The 11,719-nt window shown below is 42.8% G+C and overlaps 1 protein-coding gene across 1 annotated transcript; it reads right to left on the reverse strand.

Annotated features, from left to right (window-relative positions):
- Nucleotides 1-7,734: 7,734 nt before the first annotated feature.
- ubald1b (UBA-like domain containing 1b) lies at nt 7,735-11,387 on the reverse strand. Its single transcript, XM_056253106.1, has 3 exons — nt 11,156-11,387; nt 10,781-10,834; nt 7,735-8,318 (listed from the first exon to the last, which is right to left on the reverse strand). The coding sequence occupies exons 1-3, from the start codon at nt 11,261-11,263 to the stop codon at nt 8,022-8,024; spliced, it is 459 nt and encodes a 152-aa protein (XP_056109081.1). The 5' UTR covers nt 11,264-11,387; the 3' UTR covers nt 7,735-8,021.
- Between the last annotated feature and the right edge of the window lie 332 nt (nt 11,388-11,719).

The following is an 11,719-nucleotide window of genomic DNA, read 5'->3' on the forward strand; positions in this document are numbered from 1 at the left end:
TGCTGTAATATGGGTCGTTTTCTGAAAAGAAGAACCAAAAGCTTCAAAGTGTGTGGTGAGAAAATACGATGCTGAATACATTAAAGGGTTAGTGGAATTTTATAAAAAAAAACTTTTTTCCAAATTTGTTCAAACTTTCGATATATATATCAATGCATAATTAAAATGTAAGTACTCTGAAAAAGAAAGTATAAAAATCGAGTGTCTGTAGACATCACACGACTGTTTTAAAGACAGCTCATTATTTCCATTCACTCCACCCCCTCCCTTCTGGGCTCCTTCCAAAGCCACGCCCCAAAAACACATGAACGCGCGACTCCGACCGCTGAGCTGAAGACGCATTATTTACCTGAGACGAGCGGAGAGGAAGGAGCGCAGTGCATGTAGTGACATCATGTCAGAATCACATGTAATAAAAAAATCTAACTTTATCATTATGAAGATAAACAAATAAGATGTATTTTAGTACTCACTATCAAGCTAGCATATTGATATTGATATCAAGTTCTTGACACATTTTTTTTTTACACAATTTCACATTTGGTAAGTATAACCTGAAACAACAACAATAATAATAATAATAATAAAAAAAACCTTAAAAATAAAGGGCATAACAAACATATGTTGAATTCATTTAGCAGAGATACAGATCTTTGGGCTTTTCGATTTTTTAAAAAACTTTACAGACTCTAAAATACATTTTAAAGGCTACTTTAAAATGAGCAAACATGGGTTACTCCATTTAGTTTGATGAATATAAAATATTCCATATAGCAAAAACAAATTGATAACATACAGGCCTAGGCTATTTTTCTTTTGGAAAAGTCATATTCATTTGTATGAAATAAGACAGATGACAAATTTAACACTAGGTTGCAGTTCATTTTAACACCTAGAAATTGAGACATCTTATACCAAAAGATTGATGAACAGGGAAATTCAAAAAATAAGTGGACAATAGACTCTCTTTCATTTTACAAAAAAGAGCCTGGTGTTTTGTTTTGCTCTATCCTCTGCGCTTCCGCGTTCGTCATTACGTAATGCGTCAGTTCAAACTCTTCCACCGTAAATCGATGCCTAGCCGGAAGGTAGTTATTTTGGTCGATAAAGTTCTCTTTCATCATCTCGTGTTCGAGATCCACCTATGGCATCCGCACCTGACCTCTGCAGAAGCATCCAATTGCACCAATTCTGGCCTGACAGACAGAAGCGCGTGTCCAATGCTCGGTAAGGGACCCGCCCCTTACCAAGTGTATAAAACACTAGCACGTGCTATCTTACCTCAGTTGTTATTCGCTTCTTGCGACCTCTTTGCTTCGCAGCTCTACGGTTTTCGCTGACTTCACCACAGTCAACAGGAGGAAATATCTATTCGATTAGCCTCCGCCAGGCGTGATTGTCAGACGGTTGCGTTTAGTTGCGATTTATTTCTGGTTGCAAGCCACCCACGCTCGCTACCTGGATTTGCTCAGGCTGCCCGCCTGTTTCTCAGCTTTCACCTCTCCGATCGATCACAAGCTCTCCGTTCCCACTAACCCATCGGACGTGTAGTCGCATGCATGCCCTGCCGCCTGCGGTTCACTCATGGTATGCATGGGATTAAAGCACACGGAGGAAGCGCTTTCACTTCCTGAGAACTGCAGCCATTGCCTTGCCCTGCCAAGGAAGCTTCTTCTATGTAGACTCAAGGTTGTATCCACCCAAAGCACGGACGAACAGTACGACTCGGACGCTGGAGTAGGTGAAAGTGTTGCAGCTCCGGGGACTTCCCGGAGCATGCCTGCTCTCAGTTGGGCTGACCAGTCTAACAAGGGCCTACTCGAGGAAATCCTTCCCGGTATTTCCTCACTCGACTAGGAGCCGCCCGGCTTAGGCGAGGACGAGGACCCCGCTACACTTGATGGCTCGGACGACGAGGAAACCATTCCATCCGCCCAAGCTCCCCCGGTTAGCGGCTCGGCTACACTGCCGCACGCGGTCTTTCTCGAGGTGTGTGAGCGAGCGGCCGCTCGTCTCGGCATGGAATGGCCGGCCCTCCAGAACACCGCCGACCAAGAGAGGGATGTGTATGACAGCAAACTCCTAGGTCCCCCTCCCGGTCCTAGAAAGCAGCGCATGCCTGTACTCCCTGCGTGCGCTAAGCACATGCGACACTATTGGAAGGACCCGCTAGATCTTAAGCACGGCTTGGCGGGTCTGGAGGTTAAGGATATGGCAGCGTGTGGCATGGGCGACCCTTCCACCATCGAGCCCTCGATTGCCAGACATCTTAACCCCTCGCAGGGAGGGTTACTGGCCCCTCCTAAGCCAGTTCTCCCTAATAAGATGGACCGCTTCTCAGCATCTGTCTTCCAGGCCTCGTACAAGGCCTCGGCTCTCGTGGTACGGGCTCTAAATGTTTCATCCCTCCTCTCGGCCTACCAGGCTGAGCTGTTGGAGGATATGAGTTCTCATTTGGAGAAAGGCGTGTCATCGCCGACGCTGTGGAAGGAGATTGTTACCGTGAATGACCTGGTCCTTCGCAACGCCCACCAGGCCGTCCAGGCCGGCGGACGTTCTATGGCCCTGTGTTGTGGGGGAACGTGCCCTCTGGCTCAATCTCTCTGGTCTGCCCGACAGCGAGAAAAGATGCATAGCAGGAGCCCCAGTGGAACCAGGCCAGGCTCTTTTTGGAACCAGTGGAACCAGGCCAGGCTCCCCCACCCCCCCCCCCCCCCCCCCCCCCCACCCCCCCACCCACCAACCCAAATTTCCGCTTCCAGTTTCAGAACTGGGGGGAAATTCACTGTCCAAAAGTGCCCCACCACTGTTGAAAAGTGCTCAACCACAGTCTCTTCACAGTTTGCACAAACCACCTCACACACATTCAATAAAGGTTCATTTCCGTGTGTGTGTTTAAAAAAAAACAACAACAAAAAAACAACAAACATATCAAACACTGAGAGCGAAAGCTCTGTCAAGTGCTGTTGTTTCTCAGAAATCCTACATGTCGCCCCTACGTTGTCCACTAGATGGTGCCATTGTGTCACAAATGAACGATCTGGTTGTATTGGCAGCCCTAGGGCAACTCGCCGGTGAGTGTGGTGCCGGTGACTCTCTCACGTCACACGCGACAGCCTGGCAGTCTGTGTCGGCTCCAGAATGGGTTATTCGCACCATAATGAAGGGCTACGGACTTCAGTTTGCCAGAAAACATCCACGTTTCAGCGGAGTTATCTTTTCTCACACAGAAGAGAGCTCCGCGCACATTCTGAAAGACGAGATCTCTTCTCTTCTCGAGAAGGGGGTGGTGCGAGAGGTGCCTCCGCATCAATGTCAACAGGGTTTTTACTCCCGTTATTACCCACAACGTTCTCTCTTGTGCAATAAAACAGAGCGATTGGTTCACATCGATCGATGCTTTTTTCCACATAAGCATTTATCCGCCACACAGTATCTTTGTTTCGCCTTCCAAGGCATATGTTACGAATTTACAGTGCTTCCATTTGGCCTAGCACTCAGTCCAAGAGTGTCTTGTACGTGTGCGGAAGCGGGGTTAGCCCCGCTGAGAATAGCGGGGCTCAAAATGATGACTTACATAGACGATTGGCTGATTGGCCGATTCGAGAGAGATCGTCATGCAAAAACATCACAGCGTTAGGCTTCAGAGTGAATGTCAGCAAGAGCAATTTCACTCCCGCGCAGAGAGTTATTTTTCTGGGTCTGGAGCTGAATTTGGTTACAATGCGCACACGTCTCTCACAAGAGCGTGTTCTCTCCTTAATGAATTGCCTCTCACAATTCAAAGAAGGAACGAGAGTACATTATCGCGCATGTCTCAGGCTACAGGGTCTTATGGCGGTGGCTATACATGTCCTGCCTTTGGGCCTTCTGAGAATGAGGGCGTTCATGAAGTGGGTTTTATCTCTTCATCTCAGCCCTTTAAGCGATCTCCGCCGCTCTGTCATAGTGACGCGCTCATGCACAGCAGCGCTGCGCCACTGGAGGAACGCAGAGTTTTACATGCATGGGACCCCTCTCGGGGCAATTATGCTGCGGAAAGTAGTGACGACAGACGCGTCCTTAACAGGATGGGGAGCCACGCAAGAGGGCAGAACAGTGAATGGGGTGTGGCCAAGCACACTTCACTCAGCCCATATAAATTATTTAGAGCTCCTCACTGTGTGAAAGGCTCTGAATCACTTTCTGCCCCGCTTGCAGGGGCATCATGTGCTGGTGTATGGAACGCTCGACAGCTGTAGCATATATCAACCGCCAGGGGGGGGATGCGCTCCTCCAAGCTGCATGCTCTCGCTCACAGGCTGTTAGTATGGAGCAGGCGGCACTTCCTGTCGGTACGGGCGACCCATGTCCCGGGCATATTGAACAGGGGCGCAGACCTCTTGTCAAGGGGAAACCCTCTCTACGGGGAGTGGCGCCTCTATCCTCAGATAGTGGGTCTACTGTGGAGGAGGTTCGGCCAGGCAACCGTAGATCTCTTCGCCTCACGCGAAAACGCCCATTGTCCTATGTTCTTCTCGCTACGGGACGAGGACGCCCCCCGCGGCGTGGACGCACTGGCCCATCCGTGGCCCAACGTTCTGCTCTACGCATTTCCTCCCCTTTGCCTCATAACGCCGTCTTTGGCCAGGGTGAGGGAACAGAGCTTGACCATGATTTTGATAGCTCCCAGGTGGCCCAAGGCAAGTGGTTCTCAGAGATTATCCCTCTGCTGTATGCCCAGCGGTAGCCCCTCCCACTTCGCACAGACCTATTGTCCCAAGCGAACGGGGAAATTTGTCACCCGCACCCAGACAGGGTGGCCCTCTGGGCCTGGCCCGTGTAAGGGCCAACTTAAACACATTGGGGCTCCCCCCACGTGTTGTGGCCACCATTCAGTGTCCCAGAGCCTCTTCGACACGGTCCCTTTATGACTGTAAGTGGCGTGTGTTCGAAGAGTGGTGTGAAGGGCGATGGGTAACTTCATATCAGTGCTCAATCACTGACATTTTATGCTTTTTGCAGGTCCTTATGGATAAGGGAAGATCCTTTTCCACTATTAAGGTCTATTTAGCGGCTATCGCTTCATGTCATGTGGGGTTCGACAGCGCTACGGTGGGGCAACACCCCCTTTTTTGTAGGTATATGAAGGACGCACGCCGCTCTCTTCCAGTCCCCAGGAGAGTCGTTCCTGAGCGGGACCTCTCCATGGTGCTGGACGCAATGTCTCAACAGCCGTTTGAGCCCCTGGGAAGTTTTTTTCCTTAAGAATTTGTCTTTCAAGACAGTTCTGCTCCTGTGTTTTATACACTTGGTAAAGGGGCGGGTCCCTTACCGAGCATTGGACACGCGCTTCTGTCTGTCAGGCCAGACTTGGTGCAATTGGATGGTTCTGCAGAGGTCAGGTGTGGATGCCCTTCCCATAGGTGGATCTTTCCACTCGATGTTTCAGAGAACTGGGGTTATGATCAGTAACCTATTGTTTTAAATATGGATATTTTTAATAATAAAAATTTTTTAGGAACCCCCCGGAGCCCCCTTTATTAACCCCCCGGAGCCGTGTGGAACACTTTTATCATGGATGGATGCACTTTTGATGGACTTTAAAACAGAAACGGCCATTCACTCCCATTATAAAGCTTGGAAGAGCCAGGACATTTTTTAAATATAACTCCGATTGTATTCGTCTGAAGAAGGTGTCAAACACCTATGATGGTTTGAGGGTGAGTAAATGGGGTAATTTTCATTTTTGAGTGAACTATCCCTTTAAGTTTGGTCACTTTTAGTCCGTGTGTGTCACCAATATGCTAGTGAACTCAATGACTCTGAAATCTATCTTGACGAAGTTGGTTTTTGTCAGACTTAGCAAGTAGCAAATAATGTTCATGCCTGTTGCATTATTAAATCCCATTGTATTTTTTTTTAAAACCTGTCCAAACTTTGTTACAGTTAAAATACGATGAGGTTTTCCTTTTTACATTTAAGGCCGGTTCACACCAAGAACGATAAATAAAAAAGAACTAAAGAGAACTATATTAGCGTCCACATCACCAGCGGATATCGTTGTTTATTTTAAGCGCGCTGGAGGTCTGTCGTCTGCTTCTGATTTTCTGTCAAATTTTTTTTTTTTTAGCTGAAAAAAATCTTTCTGAAAGTGTTCTGAAACAAAATGTCCTTTCTCTGTGCCGTTATCTTTATAATTGTAGTGTGGACTTCACTCTTTTTTATTTGTATATGTACTTTTAGAACTCGTGTGAACGGGTCTTTAGTTTTGAATGTCCAACTTTATAGTTTCACAAAGGCAAAGCTAAACAAAATTACTTGCAGTTAAACTGGCATATTCTCTGCATATTTTTTTCTTTTGTATAGAGATTGCAATCACAAGGAGGTTTTAGGTAATGACGTTTCTTAGAGCTGCTAACAACTAGAAAAGCTGATATTCAGAACAGAAACTTCCACAACTTTTTAAGCTCATATTAATTTCAATGTTTTTCCAGGTCTGTAAATCACACACTGGTTTTCCTTGACTTTGGGATCTCTGTGAATTAATTTGTTAGATAATGTATTTGATATTACCCATTTCTTGTATATTGACCAACTTTAAGTATATTGTACAGAATTGAAGGCAAAATTTAGTGTTATGAAATTAAACACGAAATAAATAAAGGTATAAGATGTGAGCTCAAAATCAAATGTAATTATGGTCACTATATGGAAGTGGAATCGGATTGATTTTTTGCTGAATTAAAGTTACCTCTGGGTCTGTGTAATCATTTACCGTGGTATAAAAGGATACAAAGGTCATACATGAAGTGACCCCATTTACACTATAAGGAAAACAGACGTAAATATTTTACATCTTTGTATGTTTGCAATATATACAATATTTATTTAAAAACAACACAAAAAAAGGAAATAACCATCACAGTCCACAAATATTGTGGAGGCAGTGTGAACACAGTAACAGGGAGAAGATCTGTCAAAAGAAATAGGAGGAATGTAATCTCGTTTTATATATTAAAATAGGGGTTCATGATAAAACAGACAAATGTGCTGTAAGTGCTGAGTAGAACCAGAGAATTTAACATTCTGGGTATGAAACGCTTCCTATTGCATTATTTTTTATACAAACTGCCAATTCAATTCATCACAGAGTCATAAGTCAGTCAATAATTATAATAATATCATATGATTGCTGCAGTAAACCTGTCAATCAAAGGGACAGTTCACTCAAAAATAAACATTCTGTCATCATTAACTTTTTTAATTCTAAAGGCCCGTTTACGTCAAGAACGATAACTATAAAGATAAGCTATGTTAGCGTCCACACCAGCGGATGATATTGTTCTGTTTATTCTAAGCGTGCGCTGCAGTTTTGCCGTCTGATGCTTGAAATGCTCAAGCTCGAGCAGACTGGATTCTGATTGGCTGTCAATGTTTTTATCATTCATCAACTGGAAATAATCACTGTGAAAGTGAATCCTACGATGTTGTTTCTCTGTGCCGTTATCATTATAGTGTGTATTTTTAAAACTACCGTACATCTTTATCGTTATACTTATCCTAAACCCATATGACTTTCATCTGTAGATCATAAAAGAAGATACTTTGAAGAACATTTCAACTCTTTTTGTCCATAAAAAGCAAGTCAATGGTGTCCGATTTAACAAAGTCATACAGGTTTGGAATGACATGACAGCGGGTAACAATCCCTTGAGTAAACAGTGCAAAACAGACTATTCACTATTACTTGAGAACTGCTGAAATCAACTATATTTAGTAACACATTCATTTGTCTGAGGTTATCTGTGAATATGCTACATAATTGCTCTTTCTGTCCATCTTTTTGGCCAAAAAAAGCTTTTGTAAAAGAGTCCCAGATCTCCAGTGACCTCAGAGGAGAGGACATATGCTGTTCCACCACAACCGTTCTCCCATACCGCTCACTTCAATTCAGTTTTACATCCACAACTGCCGAAATCATCCAGAGGAAGGTCCATCCTCCTCTTCCTGTATGGTGTGATGGCTAGTTCAAGCAGTCTCTATCTCTCGGCCTCCATGACAATAATAGTATGCTCAGCGGAGGCTTGCTGAGTCACAGCTGCGGGCCAGCCTGGAGAGACCGTCTGCGGCACGAGCTGACCCGGAGTCCATCGGCCCTGCAGGCCAGGGGTCGCCGGAGGGCTCATGGCCCAGTTGGTGTGAGGAGCTGGTGATGTAGCCATAGGAGAGATGGGACTGCTGTTGCCGAAGCTCTCGGAGGCTTTAAGATGAGAAAACATGGCTAGGGCATCTGGGAAGTTGGGGGGTGTCGCTGGTGTGTTGGCTGGAGTGCACATCTGGAAACAAAGACAGAACCAACTCAATCATTTATAATGAACACTGCAACATTCTGTAAGAACTGTCAATTTTGATATCATGCGGACTTTAAAACTGGTACGGTCAATGCAGCATTCGACACACAGGGGTCAGTTTCATAAAGTAGATTTTTACAGCTTTGCCTTCTGAATGGAAATCATTTTCTTAGAATTGAGGAAGTAATTGAGGAAGTCTCGGAAATGTTGTGGTGAGTGACCGAGGCTGTAGACCTTTGGAGTTGTTTTAATAATGATTGGCTACCCTGCCTGAATAAACACCAGACCTGATGCGCTGACACAAATGCTACTATAGCAACATAGAGTCTTTCAGAGGCCAGAGTTAAGAAGAAAATCAATCTGGAAAATGTTTGTCAGACATAGGAACTTTTGAATGACCATATACTGGTGTAGGTATCCACCCACAAGTGCAGAAACTAAAACCGAAACCATAGCGAATTTGTATTTGAAAAGCCTCAGACCTGCTGAGTGAACTAATTGCTTAATAAAGCTTCTCTTTTTTTGCGTTAATGATCAACTGAGTGTTTTATCCCACTACATGACTACTTGCCAAATACATTTTATTATGTTAGAAGAAAGATATTGTGGTCCGATGTGAGAAACTAGCACAGTTATTTAGGAAATCAGTTATACTTAGGTTAGTAAAAAAATATATATATTTGAAAGAAGTCTCATGCTCATCCAGGCTTCATTTGATAAAAAAAAAGTAATATTGTGAAACATTATAAACATTTAAAATAACCATTTTCTATTGTTATATATTTTAAAATGTAATGCATTTTTGTGATGTCAAAGCTGAATTTTCAGCATCATTACTCCAGTCTTCAGTGTCACATGATCCTTCAGAAATCACTCTTATATGGTGATCTGATGCTCAAGAAACATTTATTATTATTATTATCAATGTTGAAAACAGTTGTGCTGCTTAATAATTTTGTGGAAGCTGATAATTTAAAGAATTAAAGCCTTTTTTGGGTTTCTGACCCAAGACACATGTGAATATTCTATCAACATGTTCTCCTCATTGTCTGTTGTACAACTATTTGGGTTGGCCCTCTTTATATCAAAGAAGGAAATCCCATATGTTAGTATTTATAGTAAAGACATTGATGGGTATGCTTCCAAATTACATTACTAGTCTTCTATGTTTATGTAGAAAGAACTATAGCACTAGAATAGATCATCTAATGGGATTAAATTAGTAGTACCTAGGGTACATTCTGAGCATGGTAAATCATCTTTCTCCTACTATGCTCCATGGCTGTGGAATGAATTTCAAGCTACTGTCCCTCTAGAAACAATTCCTCCTTTGAATGCATTTAAACATTTACTACAGTATACAATGATTGAATCATGTTGTTGTTTTACTTGATTTATGATGAATGTTGTGCTCTGACTTTCTGGAATGTTTTATGTGTTGTGTGTTTGTGTGTAATTTTGTAGTGTGGCCATCTTGGCCAGGACTCCCTGGAGGAAAAGATTTATTTTAATCTCAATGGGACCTTCCTGGAAAAATAAAGGAAATAATAATTGTCATATCTTTTTTTCTCGTTGTCATATCCTTTGGTTTGTTTGTTTAGATGTACTTTCACATGTACACATTGTAAAGCACATTGAGAGCTGTATGTGAGGCAAATGCATTATTATTTTTGCTGTTAGCAATTATAAACGCCGTCAACTGCTTGTATGAGACTGGTGACGTCACCATGGCAGCGCCCATAAGGGTGCGACCCGCTCTGTAGAATAATACAGCCTTTTCTGATTAGTCTTCATCTCATGTGGCCGTACATCATAATAATATTTCATTTTATCTAATGTTAGAGTAAACTATTTTACAGGGCAAACATTTTAAGCGCACTTGAAAGTAAGAGACAAATTAGGTGCTTACCAAGGGTTAACTGACTTTGATTCGCTTTGCATGTGACCGGTAGTACTACAGTCTACTTCTGTTCTGAGTAATTCCAAACAAATTCCTTTAATTTAAAGATACCTGCTAGAAATGAATAAAATGTGTTTTTAAGCCAGTGATGGTTTGAACACCGCGCGTTCCTAACGTACCGTTCTTTTCATTGTTATAGTAACGGTGTAAACAGCGCAGTGTCAAGCGCGTGCTCTCTCCGTTTCCTGGAATCGCCCTCCCCCACAAATTTGGACACGTTTACAAAATCGCAACTCCCATGAGTCCAGATTATTTTATCATCTTAAATATTTACATATTTAATTTTACACCTACGGGAGACTATATGCGCTTATAAAACACAAAGTTGTGAGTTTTAAACGACATAAATGCAGCCCTCGCGAGAAAACATGCCAGCCTGTGTTTATTTTTGTCTGACTCGTGGTTTCAACATGGCGGAAGTCATCATAACAGATATTAAAAACTATCAAGACACAATAACAAAAGCGACAAAAAAATATATACTCACCATTTGATGGCTGTAAGGAATATTAGCCTCTTGGAAAAAAGAACTGAGTGCAGTCTGCAACATCATAAAACAGTTATCATTCATTCATAATCACGTGAGAAAACAAGCAAATGTGTATTGTAGGGCTTTGAACATACATTTAAATGTATAGATATTTATTTCGCTGAAGCCAACGACATATCCCGTTAAAAATACTTTATAAAGTATTTGATTGTCCCATTTGTTGGCTAGATTGCTGTCTGTTGCAATGAGCTTGTCTCGCATTGTTTTAAACTACGTTAAATAAATGAAGGGTTAATTATAGTGATTTGTATAGATATTACTGTGCAACATGACATAAAGTTTTCTGTTATTTGCCCCACCAAACAAACATACCTCAAACTGCCAATGTGAAGCTTGTAGAAGCTGCTTTGCTTGATCTGCCGCACATCCGGCTGTAAGAACAAACTGATTTATCATAACTTGATGCCTTAGTTCGTCCATATTGAGTTAAGAAAGCTGTGTTATTTCGCCCGTTCAAAGTTACAGCTTGCAGTCTTTCAAAAACGCCGCACTCGAACATCAACTTATCGGCTAGAAACAGAAAATGTTGTGAGTTGAAGCGTCGCGCTTAGCGCCCCCTGTCGGACACTGCAGTGAGCGCAAGATGAGATGAACTCTGGGATTTGTAGGCAAGTATGCAAAGGATAGCTCGATGGACTCAATATAATTGATAACTGGATATGAAATCTATATTACATTCTTACAAACGCACATTACATTAAGCTTCCACCCCCTTATCATGTTATTAAGATTTGTCACTTTCATCCTGTGTTGTACCAAGACGTTAGATACATTTAGTTTATATGTGTGTCCTTTGTTCAAAGTAATTCCCCACACAACCCAACTAAACAATTACACATGCAGCAGTTACATTTGCAGAAAGGACATATTTCTGCC

Source organism: Rhinichthys klamathensis, unplaced genomic scaffold, assembly GCF_029890125.1.
Source record: "Rhinichthys klamathensis goyatoka isolate OS25496 unplaced genomic scaffold, OSU_Roscu_1.1 h1tg000004l_1, whole genome shotgun sequence".
Taxonomy (NCBI): Eukaryota; Metazoa; Chordata; class Actinopteri; order Cypriniformes; family Leuciscidae; genus Rhinichthys; species Rhinichthys klamathensis.